General features: G+C 35.9%; 1 protein-coding gene across 7 annotated transcripts in view; it reads right to left on the bottom strand.

The window, feature by feature from the left end:
• LOC139966090 (CLIP-associating protein 1-like) overlaps positions 1-19,518 on the bottom strand; it is an 89,275-nt gene that overhangs the window by 39,465 nt on the left and 30,292 nt on the right. For all 7 annotated transcript variants that reach the window (XM_071968788.1, XM_071968786.1, XM_071968790.1 and 4 more), the window contains exons 7-15: positions 18,691-18,766; positions 17,583-17,680; positions 16,003-16,073; positions 10,134-10,210; positions 2,682-2,778; positions 2,163-2,233; positions 1,261-1,353; positions 918-1,063; positions 202-337 (exon numbers count right to left, since the gene is read on the bottom strand). In XM_071968788.1, the coding sequence (XP_071824889.1) occupies positions 202-337; positions 918-1,063; positions 1,261-1,353; positions 2,163-2,233; positions 2,682-2,778; positions 10,134-10,210; positions 16,003-16,073; positions 17,583-17,680; positions 18,691-18,766 (865 nt within the window). The remainder of the gene's footprint in view (positions 1-201; positions 338-917; positions 1,064-1,260; positions 1,354-2,162; positions 2,234-2,681; positions 2,779-10,133; positions 10,211-16,002; positions 16,074-17,582; positions 17,681-18,690; positions 18,767-19,518) is intronic.

Here is a 19,518-nt window from a genome sequence, read left to right as displayed (position 1 = left end):
AACCTGTATAGAACTGCCACCTGAGGCCAATTGTAACGCTACAAAACAGCCAGCCTATTGGTTTTAGCGTTGAAAACTGCCAAAGTAAGCTAACCTGTATAGAACTTGCCACCTCGTGCCAATTGTAACGCTACAAGGCAGCCAGCCTTTTGGTATTTAGCGTTGTAAAATGATGTGCTTCCTGGCGGAATGACTACTTACCGTTAGGATGAATTCAATACAGACACAGCCACTGATTGCCATGATTTTGGCACTGTTAGGGATCAATTGGAACAAGGTAGGAAGTACAGACTCTGCTGCGTGGTCAAACTGGCGACCTAGTTTACAAGATAAATGCCTGTCGGAAGAAAGAGAGAACATGGCTGATTAAATCACCGAGTCTCCTAGTATGGGATGTCACTTGAAACATCACAGGGATCTTAACAATCCCATCGCTAATTCTTCACGAGGATAGTAACAGGATGAACTCAACTATAATTTAATGTCTGCCATACTTATTAGTAATTACTGTCCATGCTTGTTTAGTTTATTTTGAGTTTATTTCTTACATTTCCTTCAGGTAGAGATTAAGCTAAGACTGACCCATCAGGTTCTCAAATCATTATTACATAAGTATTCCCTCCTTAGCTTCCAGTTAGTGGGGCGGAGGGGTGGGGGATGTGAGACAGTGTCTTAGTTTCAGTAATAGCAATCTTGCTTTGAGTAATACTTGGTCGGATTGGCTAAAACTGCCAACCAAACACCAAAAGCTGTTTCAAGCGCTTCAAAGGCACTTAGAGAAAACAAAATTCCTGAAGAATGGGGGGAAATAATGGCATAGAAAAATTATACCAAGGAATAAGAGAAAGTTAAAAATAAAACATGACTGGATCTTTCCGCAGGCAGAGATTGCGAGCTGAACATTACTGGTAACTTACGCTAAGGTAATGCACGCTTCTTTGACGACTTGTGACCTGAGGTCCTTGGCAGAGAGAACAAGAGCTTCCTCCATCAATCTTAACAGAGGCAGGAAGCAGTCGTAATCTTGAGCACCATTGTTAACCAAGCTCCTCATCCGTTTAAGCTGGAGAGGGGAGTAAAGTGTAGAAAGGCATAACTATAATAAGCCAAACTATGTGATGATATACAGTATGTTTGTATACAACAAAGCTAACTACAGCAGTTTTGCATGGTCTCCACGGGAGTTGATGAATCATATCTTTGCACAAAGTAGTAGTAACGGTATGACGATGGACTGATCTATAACCAAACTGAACTTACAGCCAATGCCCTGGCTTCCCAGTCATGTTTGTCATCATTGGTCATTTGGTAAATTGCGTTTAGTTCATCCTGAAGACTCTTCGTGGAGTACACCTGAAAGAGAATTGGTCAGATAAATAAATATTCTATATTCAGTGAGACGATATAATAAAAGAAAGAAACAAAAACACAAACAAACAAACAGCCAGACAATCAACCACCTAAAAGAGAAAATTAGAAAGATAAATAAACATCCTATATTCAGTTTCTTCATATTATGAATCTATGCTTTTCTCAACTTTAAAAGAGGTCGATTTAAAGACAAATGCTTTGTTGTGAGCAGTGAGAGTCAAGATTCTTCTTTCCTTTTAAAGGTTCTTTCACTTACAAAGCCTTTCCAAACAATGACCTGGTTAGTGTTTTTTGTTTACATGCCCAATTCTGAGGTCTTTTCCAAATGAGGGGTGAGGCAACCTATATCTATCTCTCTCTCTCTTCATGTTTCTCACTTTCGGTCCTCATTTACATATGGTTCTTGTTTCCTTTTCATATAAAGCCAGCTCCTATTCCCAACTCCCATCACCACCCCAAAGGAGAAATAACACTTCAAACTCTGTTTACCCAGTATTCACAACTTCCGGAGACTCCATCTGAATAGAACAGCCAAATACATTTGCTTACTACACTTCCAGTTCACAGCTTTTCACTGTGACCCTAGACGCATACTTTACCTCAACCAGCAATAACTTCAAACCAAACCTATTTACAAAAAGTACTTCTCTACTGACATCAACTTCCCCCTCTCATTGAAGTCATTGAAATTAATTCTTAAGACTTTTTGCCAAGGGTCCATGATTACACACATGTATACAGCAAATGTGAATTCTAGCAGATCCCTTCTGTAACATTTGAGAAGAACTTACATTAACTGTATCTACATCTTCAAAGCCTGCAAGAAAGGTATCTTTATCAACAAGGGTTGGTGTAGATGAGCCTGTCGTAGAGAATGGAAAATGAAAGAATCATTATGAATGTTGAAATATTTGTATAGTTCTTCAACAATAATCACCTGAATGTGGTTGCATGCCCCACTCCCCCCCCCCTTTTTCCTCTTTCTAAGATATCAAGTTATACACAGAGCAGTTGCCAACTTCTCCAAAACCAGAATGATTAATAAAAACACTTTGGCCAACCAATTGCCAACTCAAATGAGTTGCAAACTACTACATGTTATGTGCATACCATCATGCCCCCCTCCCACCCCCCTCCCTCCTCATAAATCTTTCTAGAACAATGATTTACATATACTGAAAATCCTCTTCTCTTTCACCTTTAACAAATAAATGATAAATGAAAATCTAAAGATAATTCCCTAGTCATTTCCTTCAGTCTTTCTTTTATGTTTTTATATTTCCACAAAGATAAAGAAATTCTTTTCTCACCTGTAGAAGGACGACTAGATGAGGCCGAACTACTCGAGGATGGTTTCCTCTGTTGTGTACTCGAACTGACTCTTCTGGCTTGAGCCTTTTTAGCAATCTGTAAAAGGAAAAGATATAAAAACAGAAAAACAATATAATTACCGATTGCTGACTTTCCTATTCCAAAATATAAGATAAGACTTTGTCCATCTCTACAGATAAATTTATACGATGATGCATATATCTGCATAAATTATCATCTGGTGTGGGAGGGATGATATGCAGCTTGGCACAGAACACCAAACAGCCCTCATCTTAACGTATTGATCATAGCTCAAGATAATGTTGTTTGTACAATTTGTGTCATGAAATCCTGGAGCTGCTGCAGGGAAAGGTTCTAAGATTATGAATATTTTAATAACTAAATCAGTGTGACTGGAGAAAGGGCAAAAGTGGGAAGAGGGAACAATATTGGAAGAGTCAGTAAATGTTTTTAAACATATGAAGCAGTAAGGGAAACTAACAAACCATGTAATATTAACACATAATTTTGATAACCCTCAAAACTAATTAATATACTTGCAGTCATTTGTCTTTTCCAAATGAGTGAGTTAAGTAACCATTCAACCCTCTCCACAAAAGTCTGTGTCCCACAAACTTATATTATTTTATGCTATAGAATCCTTTGCCTTATTTCATCCTTCTGAGTATGGTTTTCAGTGTTCAAACTAATTATGTTTTCAGGAGGTATCCGTCAACTGGTAAAATATTCTCTTGCCACAATGATTCATTTCATATCTTCAGAGAGTTCAACCTGACTATGATTCCAAATTAGATTATTATATTATGACAACTAGAACACAATAACAGCAAGTAAGTACAGTATGTACAGTATCAGTGAGATTTATCATCTCAGTGTTGAATTGTAAAAAGGTAAGGGTACCAGTTCCAATCAACCTTGACATAAATTCCATGTTAAAAACACATTAAGCTTTTCTGTTAATTGTCATCTCTTCCAGCAAGCGATACATGTCAATAGGTTGCATGTAAAATTGTTACAATTACAGACCAGCATGAACCACTTTCAAGAGGTGTTTTCATATATTGGTAATCATAATTTATATTCTCTATGATAAAATCTTACATTTATTAGGAAATAATTCAATTATTCAAGAAATAAGCTCCTCTAGACCATATTATTCTTAGTGCAGCTCTATAACAACTTCCACAACACAGGGTATCCCTTCCTATGTACAGATAACATCTGGTGTGCATATATAAACTTGTACTGCCTTGATGGGGACTTAAGTGTCCCTCCTGATCCTTTTTTCTACTAAACTAAACTAAACTGTAAGGGGGATCTGCCCATAACAAGATAGCCTTGTGTTAATACACACTGTACAGTATATAGCTGGTACCTGTTAGTAAAGTGACAGGTCAAAGCGATATGTATCACAGAGAATACAAGGCCAGAATATCTAATAACAACAAGCTTTCTTGTTGAATTGAGCAATGAAAATATTTGAATGATTCCTTGTATGATGTTCCATTAAAAGAATCATGTAGAATGATAAATTTACATACACAAAAAATTACAAAAAAAATACAAAAGATGAAAATCATGTAAGAGTGATACCTGTATTTTTGTTATACTTGATAAAATGAACAAAGTTGAGGTATCAAAGAACATAGAAGGCAAAGAGAGAGTATACCTGAGATGTTTGTAAATGATATAATTTGTGATATGATACAGTAGAAAAGAAATGCAGATATATGCTAGATTCACACAAAATGGTCACCTATAGGCAAACTTTCCATCATAAGTTTTTCGTTTGTCCAAATAAAATTTATTATTTAAAAACAGATTATAATTTAGTGTTCACATTTTCTTTAGCAGTTTAGTGGTTTGTATATTTGGCTTCTCATAGGATACTAAAACTGGTATCCATATTACTATGCACAAAATGGTCTACACATCTTTGCATTTATGTAGCCGTGTGACCATTTGGCATAGCATTTTGCTATGTGTTACTGGATAAATTATTCCCTGACAAAAAAAATTCATCTGTCTATATCAAAACAGGTAACCTGTAGATGAAAATTGTCACAAATCAACCACCTTCCAAGGTTTAAATGCAAATAATGTAGGTCCATACACACTTTCTGTACAGGTATGCATATCTGAAATAGGTAACAATTTGAGTATGAAGATTTATAGCTACATACAGTACTGTATGTGTGAGTCAAACCATAATTACTGTAACAAATAAATCAATGTTTGGAATGTTTTTTTCTTTATCTTTTACTAAAGTTTCTGAGAAATTCCTGAAGGAAGGCATCAACTGTACATGTACAATACATCATCTGTGAATTGGATTTGCTGAGTACATCTCCCAACACACCCACCAAAAATACTTCAAGAGCTTCTATTATGTCCTCTTGGGGTGATAATATTTAACCTCTACAGAAACTTCAGAAATTGTTGATTTTGAAATAAAAGTGTAGTCTTGCCATGTACGAATTTCATTGCAGAAGTACAAAGGACTAGCAAAGACTGAAAGTATGATGTGATTAGGCTAAATAAACAGCTGAAGGGCATGAAAAACGATAAAATAATACAGAAGTTTACTCAAAGGAAAAATTGAGTGAATTGAGGTGTACTAAGTTGGGAGTGACTACAAACAGAACTGCTACTTGGCATATTTCACGGAGTGCCCAGAATACAAGCTCTTTCATTAGCTACCACTCAGTACCAAGCTAGACGTGTCTGGCTCGGTAAAAGTAATGCTCATATAGGAAGTTCATATTTTACATTACAGGAACAATGCATGTTGTTAAATGATTTTAACAGTTATTTATCTCTACTAATATAGCAAGGTTAAAATCATAAAATATCAAACTTAAGTTGATCTGACTAACATAATGTACTAGTAATTGAACAGAATCTAAAATTGAGTATCATTGTGTGGTCCTATGGAGTGAAAAGGAATATCATCATGGAGACAGAAACTAGTAGCCCTGAAAAAAAAGATGTTTTTTACAAAAATCAGTGAGGACTTTTACTGTACTGTTGTGATGAGGATGTAAGACAAAAGAGGTCATGATGTGATACTCACTTATTCTGTATCTTAGTTTACAGTACTAGACGAAGAATGAATAATGTGATTAGATATTGGTTGGAATAATGCTCAAAAAACGAGGCTGGTTGGGGTGAAAGAAGAAGCACAACTTACCATTATGATGAACTTATAAATATTGATAGAGATGCTTATTAAAAACTCAACCAAACAGCAAGGAATATTAAATTTAATTCCCTATGGGGAGGTACAGTAATATATATTTATTAATTTCATATTATTTATTTTAATAAATGTTGCTTCATATGCTGTACTGTAGGTTCAACTCTACTTAAATGACATCACAGAGCCCCAAACGGCTTGAATACATGTACAACGTTATTACTCAATATATTTTTTTTCAACTTCGCAAATGCTGTTGCTTAAATGAACATGTTCCCTGGCCACGGTACTGATATCCGCAACAATTTTTACAGCTTACTTTCATCATGAAAACATGTAAAGACTGAAAATTTAAGGAAAACAAGATGAATTCACCTCCTAGTGGCATTGTGACATATTGTCAATGTTAACCTGGCATGATTTTGAGCCAGGAATATCTCCAATATCCAAAATGAATTTTTCCCCTTATTTTATTGGGCGGCTCTTTTTTAGGGGTGTTGCTCTTCATAAACATGTGAGATAAAGACAATGGTTGGGTTTACTTCTCCATTAAATGTAGGGGTGCAATAGCCTCTAAGAGATACAATGAATTTAACAAAAGTAATAGTATGTATACTATCATGAATAAAAAAGACTTTTTGAACACGCCAAAGAAAAGCAGTTTTGACAAATTACGTATCTGTTCAAACTTAGTATCACGATAATATGACATACGTAAGTGTTATAACTTCATAGATTATATTAGGAGCTTCAGTCAAACATGATGAATGACCTGTTCTTTTGGGAGTTTTGTAGTTTTCTACTACAAATTGCTACAGAGAGAGAAGGGGGAGGTGGAAAAGGGGAAGGGAGAGGGTGGTGAGAAGTACTAAGATGGTTCAGCATGATGTATAGCACATAGGGAGTTTGAAGTAAGAACCATAAATCCATATACAACATACAGTATTGATCAGATTGACAGTTTTGGTCCATTTTCAATTTAGAAAATTCACCATAGACACATTTAATATTTTACCTATTCCTACATAAACCCTTGAAAGATAATCAGTTACAGTACGATTATAAAAAAAAAAAAACAAAAACAGCTTGGTCATATTCGTAAAACCACCACCAAAATCACATAAACTGGCCAAACTATGAAGCAGCACACAAACCAATACAGAGCGAGGAAAATCACTTAAATATCATAGCTCGTGTAAGATCAATGAATCACAATTTATTCAAATGAAGTCTTCCATGTTATCAAAGTGTGTTATCATGTGTCTGAAGAAATGAATGACTTGTGTGTGTGTTATGTGATGACACAATACCTAGCAGTCACATTTGAAATACAGAATCCTGAGATACTCTTTAACATTATAACCATCTGGCAGTATAAGCAAGGTTTGGATACAGATAAAACCTGAAATGGAAGTCACTACAAACTGACAATTTTCCAGTCCTAAATTTCTCTCTCTAGTTTAGTAGTACTGTATCACAATTCATGACTAGTTGTAGGCAAGGAATCACGTTATTGGGATATTAATGCTTTCTGTCCGAGTACAGTACAGTACTCACACTGAAGGCATGAATTATGATGATAAGTCTGGAAGCAGCAATAGCTGTCAATGTTTTATAAACTTGTAGTCATGGTGACGCACACACACACATAAGTAAATGACACATATACAGTAATACAGTCATAGGTTTGTGTGTCATAACTGTAATGTCACAAGTCAGGTTAATCCCAGGAGGAGATTTACCATAGATTCTGTAAATATAGGATTGCTTATAGTTGCTCTAGACGAATGTTTACTGTACACATTCAGACAGACAGTCACAGGTACATCCTGTTGCTGCTGGCTAATGTTAGAACCCTAACAATTTGCAAACAGATTCCAGAATTAATTTCCTGTTTTTTGTGACAAAATCTAAATCTAAATTATTTTGAAACATTCAGGCTTGGCAAGTCTACTCCTACTTCCATTGGCTTCTGTAAGTGATCCTTCAAAGGTATCAAATGTAGTTTTTTTTTTTCAAGTGTGATATAATGACCAAAAAATTATTATCACTAAGAGACATTTAAATCTGTTTCAGTCCAGACTGAATTACTTGTCCATGTTCTTGGACTTTTGGCAGTATCTGATAAAGACTGGACCTGCACAGTGCAGTTGGAAAGTTGGAGAAATGGGTGCAAGGATAAAATGTTAAATATTAAGAGCCATAGAGCATTTCTTGCTCTTTAATTAAGCTAATAGAAATACTCAAACACATACACACCAAGCCAAACAGTAAAGATGAAGGCAAAGATGAATTTTAGCAAATAGAGCGGAACTTAGCAGTGAAAAGAGTAAAGCTTGAGATGGAGTCCAGAATGGAGGTCGAATGAGGTCCACATAAAAAACAAAAATGATGTGTAGCTCACCTTAGGGTGGGGTTTCAAAATAAATTGATTTTTGTTGGACCGTTTCACTGCTGATTCCCAAAGAAACTAAAATATGTAGGCAGCAGGCAAGGAGAAAATACACAAGCAAAGTAGCATATACACACAGGTTGGGTTAAACTGAAAGTTTAGTGAGATGAGGTACAAAAACACGCTTCGCTGAAGCGGAGAGGATATTAAGCATTATAACACATGTGTTGCGTGTCACTCCTGTGGATTAACCTAGAAGATGGTGAAGGCAGTCGAAATTCATTCCGCATTTTATCTAGATAACAAAAATGTAATAACCAGTTGAAAGTTTGTAAGTTATAGATTGCACTGTCTGTGCAGAATACTACTTCCAAACACATCACCAGAGTTGTTAGAAGACTATGAAAATCGTCAGCGAATATTGTCACTGAAAATACTTCATTTTGAAAATTGCTGATTATTCATTTCAAAACAAACTCAAAAAATATATTGGAATGGTCATTTCCATATCAATGTAAATAGCTAAATGTTTAATCATATCAACTGCTCATCTACAGTATATGAAAAACTTAATATCCTTGCAAAGGAATAAGTTTTACTCCTACTCAAAGTTATAATGCTTTATGATGGGCTAGAATTGTTGAGCTAGAATTGATATCTCACTTTCCCCACCACCCCCTCCTTTCCATGTCATATTTTCCTGAACAGGTTTGAGAACGTTTTGTTTTCTTGGGAGAAGGGTGGGATGGGGAAGGGTGACGCTTTGCTTTTTTTTTTTTTTTAAATATTAAATGAAGTGACAGATCTAGCAAAATGATTTCTACTGACATAAAGCAGTTTCCTGATGGTTTTAACTTAAAAAGCTGTCTAAGACAAATGATGCTAATTATAAAAAAAACAAATTGGTCAAGACTGCAGCAGATGTTCGTTCCACATCCAAATCGTTTTTTGACTTTTGACATTTATTTTATTTACACCCAATAGACAAAAATTACCACCAAGAGGACGGCACTATTCCTTTCTTGACGATACAATATGCACCATTACACCAAGGGAGAGAAATGATGGAAATTATTCAAACAAACCAAAAAATAAAAAGAGGCATTTATAGCAATGTCGTCCATCTAGAATTAAACTCTGTCCACCTTTCTCCCATCCTCAGCCCAGAAAGAAACAAAACTAGTATTTTGTGACCTGTTGGTAAAACATTGCCGTGGAACCTTTATAAACCTTTGTTTAGCACTTTCACGGTGATATTACATGCATTCAACATATGTACACCGACTTGGGCCAGATATTCAAATCAAACTAGTCAACAAACTCTCATGTCAGGCCTATCCACGATGAATTGGAAGCATGTCTTTACTGACGTAGATAGTTCTAGTCCTGAGCTGGAAGAGAGCAGCTAACTTCCACACATTCACCGGAAACCACATTCAACGGTCGACTATCATTTAAAAAAATGAAACAAACAAGCCAGGAATTAGTGTCTCTAACAGCAGTCCTCTCCTGTCACTAAAAACCCTCTTTTCAAGATGAAGCAGTCACGTTCTTCTCTCAAAGTCTGCAGAGACCATTTTAACAAATTTTTGCAATTGCGGGTTCTTGCTTTGCTTTGAATGCAATCAGCGACGAAACAAATGTAACGAAACACTTAAACAATGGAAGTTCATTAGATGTATAATTAGTTCATCCTACATGTGCTAAGTACTTCAAATTCTGTGTCTCTGAGGTTGAAATGAAATGGCTTCCCTCTGGACAATGATTACATGTTAGACAGATCTTAAAATATTAGCAACTTATAATTTAATATTCTTACAAACCAGAGGAGAATTGACTTACAGTTTTGTTGTCTGTTTCATCACCTCCACCTGCCGCAGCACCCCCGCTTGCCGCACCTCCTGAGGACCGCTGTGTTACTACAAAAGAAGAAAAAGGACGAAACTTTTAACATGAACTCTATCAAGTTGTAATTGACTTCACACTTTTGGTGATACCATTCATGAAGCAGCACCAGTCTTCAGTCTGCCGAGAACAGACTACTCTAGAACAGGGGTTGTAAACTAACTTTTATTGCAGACCTGGCAAAAGCATTGGTTAGAACTCAAACACTCACCATACCTAGATTAAAAGAATAGTCCAGGTCAAAATTTCATTTTGATATGTTAAAGAGGAACATAATCTAAGCATTCTGGTGAAATTTGAATTCAATTCCTACATACCGTTTTTGAGATATTGACAGTTGAAGTTGCCACCTTTCGTACCAAAAGTGAACTAGAAGCAAACAGGTGTGACATCATTGTTGCACACTGATAAATAATGTTTTGCTTTCCTTTAAAATTTACGTCTAATTTTATACTCCACAATTAAATGCAACCATAATGTGAATGTATTATAGGTATTTGTATTTTATAAACTTCACATCCCCTTTAGACACACTAGTAACCCTATCCAATCCAAGGTCAAATCATTAGACTGGAAAATAAAAAAAAGTAAAAAACGTTATTTGTCAGTGTTCAACTATGACATCACACCTGTTTGCTTCAAGTTCACTTTAGGTAGAGTATCGGATAACTTCGACTGTCAATATCTCAAAAACGGTACATAGGACTTGCAAAACAAATTCACTAGAATGCTTAGATCCTCTGTAACATATCAAAACGAAATTTTTACCTGGACTATTCTTTTAAGTTATGTGCCAGGTAGGCCTGTTAAGTGCTCAAATCTAGTGCCTTAAGCATCGCAAGATTGTCATTGGTTGAAGTTCTGTTTACAGACCCCCCTGAAAACCCCTGCCTTAGAATGCAATTTATTCTTTTGTGATCCAGTTCCCTCAGTTGAGAGAAATATGTGCTTGAAATGAAGCTGTCAGGTGTTGTGTATATCCACATAAGGAAGAAATTAAATCCATCTCTCCTCACCAACACCCCCCCCCCCCTTCCCACCAACCTCCAGTTCTCTTTCCCACTATCACATTTGCTATAAACCTAGACACTCTGGACTGAATCGAACTAATACCAGCAAATAATCTAGACCGAGGAAAGCTGCCTTCCGAGAAATAACATCTAAAGACAACCAATGAGGAGGAGAAAAGTCCGAGGCTCACTTGAAGTCAATTCATCCTCCTCTTGAACACTCTCCAGACCAGAATCAGGACTCAAAGAGATTGTTTGTCCGTCACTCTCAACAGCAATTGCCCTGTGTCTATTTCTCCTCAAACAGTCGACAATTATAGAAACATCTGCTTCAAATTCAGGAAAAGCAAGCTCCAATTCCTTCAAATCCTCCCCATCCATGACAGTAGAGTTATCAACAGACCGATTGGGCCACCTCTGAGTTTTACCAAAAATGTTGTCGCAAAATGAAACAACTTCACACTACCTAAGCGCTTTAACAGAAGATTTTCAGTGGCAGCTTATTATTCCATGTGGGGGGGGTGATGTCTGTTCTTCTCACAGTGGGTGGGTATTAGCATTTTATTTCTGTTTCCTATTCACTTGTCAAATAGCCAAGTTCAAATCTTGATCTTTAAGATAGAAGGCTTCTGCCTGAATCATGGCAACCTGTGACCTAGGCAAACATTCAACACAATGATAACAAACATACCACCAGACAACTTTTAAAGTGATGTTTTGTGCCTGAACTCCCTCAGGTGATAGGACGAGAAAGGAGCTTTGGTTGGTTTACATTATGAGACGATCACAGATGTACTGTTACTTGTAACATTTACTAACATCCTTTCACATTAATGTGATATTAAATAGAGAATGTTATTCTTTCTTGTAACTTGTACTGTATATAAATTATACACAATTTTTCGTTTTAGATATTTGTGGGGATTAGAATTTGGATAAAAAAAAACAGACTCCTTCTAGTTCCTAAATCTCAATCCTTTTAACCCTTTTTTGACAAGTAAAGAACAATAGTATCAAAGAAGTAAGTAAATAGCTAGTACGAGGTTAATGGTACTATAACTCTGAGTTCCTTCTCAATCACAGATAACAGCCGCAGTGGACGTAGAACTGTTCATCTCCTGAAAAAGTACCTATCAGCATTCCTCTCTGAAGTTTGTGTTTTGATTATGTTAGCAATCCAAGTATTCAGTTGCATTGAATGCAGCTAGATGCACCTACAACACTATCAACAGTGATATATTTGAAGGTAGAGTCAATGTCACGCAACATGGAGTCAAAAGTCCTTCTGTACAAAACGGTAAGATGTTTTCCTCAAATCTAACTGTCACTGATCACCTCTTAAAAGAAGGCACAAAATGTTACAAATTCATTTCGAGATCCAACAATGTAGACACGTTCAACTCAACGATGACAACGTCATCAGTTATCTTTCGTACATGTGTCTCAACGTCCTCAAAGTGCATTCAACAGTTTCACTTCGTAATGAAACCAGCATTGATTCACTTCTGGTGGTTTTAACAGACTGTTTTGAAAAAGATTGCAATTAAACGTGTAAAACATCAAATGCAAGATGGCATCCACCGATCATGCAGCGTTCGTAAATTTTCGAACTCCAACAGAATATATCCAGGAGAAAGAAATCCATTAACCGAGTGAAGTACATCAGTTAAGTCGGAGATGTTTTTATGACATTACAATCCAGGAGGTTTGAATTGTACACGGTTGTTGCAATGATTCTTACAACACATCACTTGAACTCTGAAATCAACAAGGTCTCCCTAACGAACACCTTCCTTACCAACCGGTCATGGTAGCAAGTTATATTAATGTATTACGGAACGCAGGTGGAAGTATCTCTCATTCAACTTCCTTGACTGGCTATCTGGGCCTAAGAGAAGATATATTGTTGACATCTAGGGAGAGAGACTTCACCAATTGGCTTCAGGCATTTTATTAACAGTAAATACTTTTCTTTGTGATTCTGAAAAAACGGACAATGAGCAAATCCATACGAAAATTATTCAATTCCCTAGTGGGAAAAGACACACACCGAAAAATGAATTGATTACAAGAATTTACTATAAGACCCCATCTCTGCAACAAGACAAACACACACACACACTGTGTTAACATGTTGCTGTACAGGGTTTGAAACAGTCTCATGTATTGTACACAGCTGCCTATGCTATTCTGTCATACCACACAGAAACTACTGGCAGCCCCTGAATCTGCTGGGCATACCTGCAAAATTTGACACAAATTTGTTATTTTTTTATGATTGCATATTTAATGAGGTCTTCAAAAGTCAGACATAAAGTGTGGCTATTTGTTGGGCTAATATGTACTGTCTTGATATGAGGATTACACTTGTTAAAGGCTATGGCTATTAGGCTAATATGTACTGTCTTGATATGAGGGATATACTGGTTAAAGGCTATGGCTATTAGGCTAATATGTACTGTCTTGATATGAGGATTACACTTGTTAAAGGCTATGGCTATTAGACTAATATGTACTGTCTTGATATGAGGGATACACTGGTTAAAGGCTATGGCTATTAGACCAATATGTACTGTCTTGATATGAGGATTACACTTGTTAAAGGCTATGGCTATTAGGCTAATATGTACTGTCTTGATAGGAGGGATATACTGGTTAAAGGCTATGGCTATTAGGCTAATATGTACTGTCTTGATATGAGGGATACACTGGTTTAAGGCTATGGCTATTAGACTAATATGTACTCTCTTGATATGAGGGATACACTGGTTAAAGGCTATGGCTATTAGACTAATATGTACTGTCTTGATATGAGGATTACACTTGTTAAAGGCTATGGCTATTAGGCTAATATGTACTGTCTTGATAGGAGGGATATACTGGTTAAAGGCTATGCAGTAAAATTAAATAAATCAAGCACATGACCAGTTGACTTAGTGTGTGTGTGTGTGTGTGTATTATTGGTATACATGCATCCCTTACTAAAATCTATATGAAGAGACGAGGGAGAGACTAGCTCACAAAGCAACAGATCTTTCCACTCGTTGCCAAGGTGACATGAAGTAATGGTATTCATTCAGAGTGGTTCTTCATTTACTGGGATCATATACTCAAAGAATTTTATACAAAATAAATACAGCAGGAAAACATCAATGTTCTGTCCCAAAATATGAAACTCAGGGAAGATATCAGTAGCATAATTTAATAACATGGCTGTTCAAAGTTACCATTCTTGATACTTGCTAGCGAAGTATGAATGGCTGAATACCCATCAATCTTTCTGATTTCTCACTTATGTGATCAACTTTGCCATCTTGCATATTACATGCATATAAAATATTTTCAACAATAACTGTTAAAATCGCTTTAACTGTCAATGACTGTTTTTTTTGGGGTATTGTTTTGTTTGTTTCCATGTTGTAAAGAAAACCTCCAAATATTCAGTCATAAATTTAAGCATTCTCGAATTTGCAAAGAGAAGTATGAAGAATTATCTGTGCAGCTTATGCCTCGCTGACAATTCAAACAACCAATGAAGCAAAGCTGTGTTTAATAGCCAGAAGTTTGCCTCAAGTGAAACAGCTGCAACCTACATGGACTGTATATGTTCAACACTATTTGAAACAATGGCATTAAAAATAATCTAGTCATTTACTGTTGACAAAGTGTAAAACATAGCTGGGCATAGTTTATTACCAATCATCTATATACCATTTCTTCAGGCTGATTATGATAATCAATGCTTGCTACTAGTTAGTGAGTGCACATTTAAAACTCAAATTACTAACTTATTCCTTGGCAAGCGCCCAGCGAGATGCTTCGACCTGTGCTTGACATGCGGAAAATCAGATCTTCCTTTAAAAATGCTTAATAACAGATCACAACACTGTTTGTCAATTAGATATTAACTACAAATATTGTACCGTGTATGTTATGGATCAAACTGTTATGCTGCCTTCATTCAGTGTAGCAAAAAGAGGGCAGCATTGCAAAATAGGTTGAAGACAGAGAGAATTGTTAGCAAGGGGTAAACATAGACAGTTGTGTTGACAATGATGCCAATATTATGCTGCTCTGTGATATGAGTTGATGAGATCATCGTAGAATGTCAAAGGTCATTTGATAATGCATGTTCATTCAGTCGTCACTTACAGCCCCATGAGCTGTATAAGAATGAGTTCCACCCATCCTTATGACATGCACTACACATTAAGCAAGTTTGGACATATGTGCTGTGAAAATGACCACTGACCCATTTTGTATGCAAGTATTTGAGTGTCAGATGAACGTTACAAAATGTTGGCTTCTTTCGTTTTAAATATGGCTGCAAAAAATTTAACTACTTCAAAAATGACAATATTTTAGTCCATTGTCACTGACCTTTGTGGACATGATGAGGGCAGTGATATGTACACAAACAGAAATTTATAAGAACATTCACCTTGATATTAATGTGTTTACTGTGTGCTATGTTATCACAGGCTTAGATCCATTTTGCCTCCAGCAGGACAAACCCAACGATAAGCAAAATAAATTTTGCGGTTTATATTGAAACCCATCTGATCAAATTCGTAGTGTGACCTTTTGAACTTGAAGAATATCGTTGATAGATGAAGACCATTGATTTGAATTGAAATGTGCAGGTTTGCTTTAATCTTGCCCTTGTTTACCACTCTTCCATACACCTGATAACCACACAACAGAATCTAACTGTTCAGTCAATGGGAAAAATAATCTACTATAATAATAATATAAAAATAATGTAATATAAAAAAAATATAAAAAAATCTACTTACGTTGTTCTGTTGGCACCAGCATCTTCCCTGATTTTTTCACATCGTCAAATTTTGCATAAATTATGGAAAGTCTGCAATGGAGCAAAAAACAAAACAAAAGGTTCAAAGCATTCAATTCTATGTGGATACAATAAACAGTGCTATGTATGAATACTTAAGTCTTGCAGTAAATAAATCTCAGCTTGCAGGTACTGTAATATGCCTCTTTGGTTTTATTGGAACTTCTTCAACAGCTCTGTCAGAACAACCAAGCTATCCAACTGGTTTCTCTTCATTCAGGCAGCGTTTAGCAAAGAGAGAGTGTACACTAGTATTTACTACTTAATTATAAGACCTAACAACCACTCTTTAGAAAGAGAGTAATAAAAGCCACAAGTGGAATACAAATCTGAAAAATAAGTTTGTAACGAGTTTGCTGGGATTTAAGCCTTCAACATTTTTAAAGCTCCTGTATCAACAGCAACATCAATTCTGAACAAGTTTAGTGATCTAGTAGTTTTGTAGATCAATGTTGAAAGATACTATGCAGCACTATGAATCTGACAGACAGACAGATAGACAAACAAACAAAGATATCCACACAGGTGACATTAGTATGGAGAACCTTGTTTGATTTCGTTTCTGATTATACAGTTCCACCCATTGTCATAACAGTTTAACTTTGAACGAAATGACAAAGGTTACAGTAAACAATGGTTATACATTATGGAGATTATGTCTATCTTTCTGATCAAATATTATTTACAGGATCGGTCTGGCTTCACTGCTATTAATTTTACTCCATGGGGTATGGAAAACAAATTTCAAAATTCTTAATGACCAGAAATACCCAATGACCTTTAAAACTACACAGCACTGCAAAGATGACTATGTCATTACACTACACGCAAATCTTTAACAATACGAGACAGACTTGAAGTGTGTTTACTATGCAATTGGTATTTATTATGCTAGTACTGCACTATTAAGGTATTACTATACTACTACTATGCTATTAGGGTATACTATGCTATGGGGTATTATGAGCAGGTTGTTTTTTTGACCAGAATGAGGGAAACAATGCAACGTTGCCCAATGACCTTTAAAACTTCACAGCACTGCAAAGATGACTATCTCATTACACTACACGTAAACCTTTAACTATACGAGACAGACTTGAAGTGTGTTTACTATGCAATGGGAATTTATTATGCTATTACTGCACTATTAAGGTATTACTATACTACTACTATGCTATTAGGGTATACTATGCTATGGGTATTATGGGCTGGTTGTTTTTTGGGTTCTTTTTTCACACAAAATACTAGAACCATATCAAATCAGCACTCAAAATGTATCTCTTCACCAAAGCATATATGTTATAATTGTTATTTTTTGTTAAGCGCTACAAGAATTATTTCATAGTTTGTTTGGCGCTATATAAAAATTATGTATTATTATAATTATTATTATCTTAGCAAAGGTGTTTCATCAATGCATCATGCTACGATATGCTCAGAGTGAACATGCTATGAGAGGAGAGGGATGTTAGATTTGGCACAACCACACTGAAGTGAACGAGACAAGAAATATTTACATACCTGGAGCTTGGTATACCCTTCTTCCCGAGATCAATACGAACTTTCTCACCGACGTGCCTGTAAATCTCCACCAGAGTGTTGATGGCAGTATCACGTACCTGAATGAAATAATACAAAACAGCTGGGGGATGCTTCAGATATGAGAACAGTCATGTTGTCTTTACAAACATTTGTCTTTTCATGTTTCACAAGATGGGAAACATTGCTTCAGGCAACATTCAAATTAAAAGAGTTCTTTGGAGGAAAATCTCCCAATATTTTGATAACCTAAGACACTGAGAGTGGTACTGGGAGAATGAAAATTTTAATAGAGGAATTTCAGTAATGAGTGATGGATTATAGAACAGTGAAAGCATCAAAGAGCAAATATTTTCTGCACAATACTTGAGCAAGACACAACGCCACAGCATTAAAGGTCAATTTATACTTCCTTCCTTCCTTCTTTCAAAATGTCAATAATTCTTCTTTTTGTTTTCTCTAGGATTGCTGGGTGAATCTGAATTTTGTAAATCACTGGAATTCTATTTACATCATCAATACTAGCCTCATGGAGTTTCATTCTCAAATAATCTTGACGTTTGTAGTAATGATGGTTTCCTTACCCAACAACCTAAAGTGAAATATGTGGGTTCCATTGACCAAGTGTACTCCCACAACTTGCCAAACAATCCATTAGGCCAACAAATCTTGAAAACCTGAATATCAAACCCCTGATTGCTACCCAATAAAACGATAAAATGTATCTGACTAGAGTATTACTACTCCCTGAAAAATGTCAAAAAAAAATAGAAGTTGCCTAAAAGCCTCAAGACCATGTTGATGTATCAACAGATAAAAGACAGAATATGACAGGCTTGTTACCAATTATTTGCCCAAATAATTTGACAAGTACCAGATTTCAATATATTACAAAGTAATTTAAACCATGACTCATTCCCCCCCCCCCTTTAAGATCAATCTATTACTTCCACACGTGTAGCATAACCTCAGAAGAATAGTCCACAAAATGACCAGGCAATTTAAACCCAATTTAGAGCCTACAGGGCATGGAGATATAAGTAGGCTATATTTGGGTCAATTGATACGATGTTTCCGTGATGTTTAGTACCTGACTGTTTGGATCACCTAGCAACTTGCATATCGAGGGTACTACCTTGCTCAGGGTAAGTGAAGCAGCACCGTGTCTGCAAAAAAAGAAAAACAGGAAATACAATAAGACTTCAACATATGGTCAAGCAAAGGTAGGTAATGACAACATGCAAAGAAAACAACCGAAAAAGAGATTACAAAGGTGTAAGAAGCTGCTAAGCGATTCCCGGATTAAGTTATTAGAAAAACATTGTGAGCAGGAGGAACTAAAATATAGGTCGTCTAGTAGATACAAAGGAAATCATCGTCAGAGGAACTTAACTACATTTTTTACTAATTGGTTGGTGTAAATGACATAAGTTAGACATCTTAAAATGAACTACAAGCAATTGCAGGCATTCTCTTGTGAATTGTAGTCTGGGGTCATTTACAGAGCTAAGTGCAATAACATATTGATTTAATTGGCTTAATACCACAGTATCAAGACTAGACTGTGCAGTGGTATAGGTACAACAGTAAGTGACTACAATGTCAGATGTATATCTATGCAAACACCGTTTATACTGTACCTATCCTACTGCCAAGAAACACAAAACAGTAATTAGTAATACGCACAACATAAATTCGGTATGAGAGAGATACTGTACTTATCATTGTGGGTATAACATGGTTACAAGGAACTTTACTCCAAATAAGGGAGCTATCAATCTTGTTTTGACATGTCCAGGTATGTATTTCTGGTCAGTTTATGTTATGAAGCAACGTGATTTTTTTAACCCTTTGAATATAAATTACACACATCACAAAGAGAGGATAAAGGAATTATTTTTCCAAAATCAAAATATAT

The sequence above is a fragment of the Apostichopus japonicus genome, chromosome 4 (genome assembly GCF_037975245.1).
Source record: "Apostichopus japonicus isolate 1M-3 chromosome 4, ASM3797524v1, whole genome shotgun sequence".
NCBI lineage: Eukaryota > Metazoa > Echinodermata > Holothuroidea > Aspidochirotida > Stichopodidae > Apostichopus > Apostichopus japonicus.
This window is presented reverse-complemented; position numbering and strand designations above follow the sequence as displayed.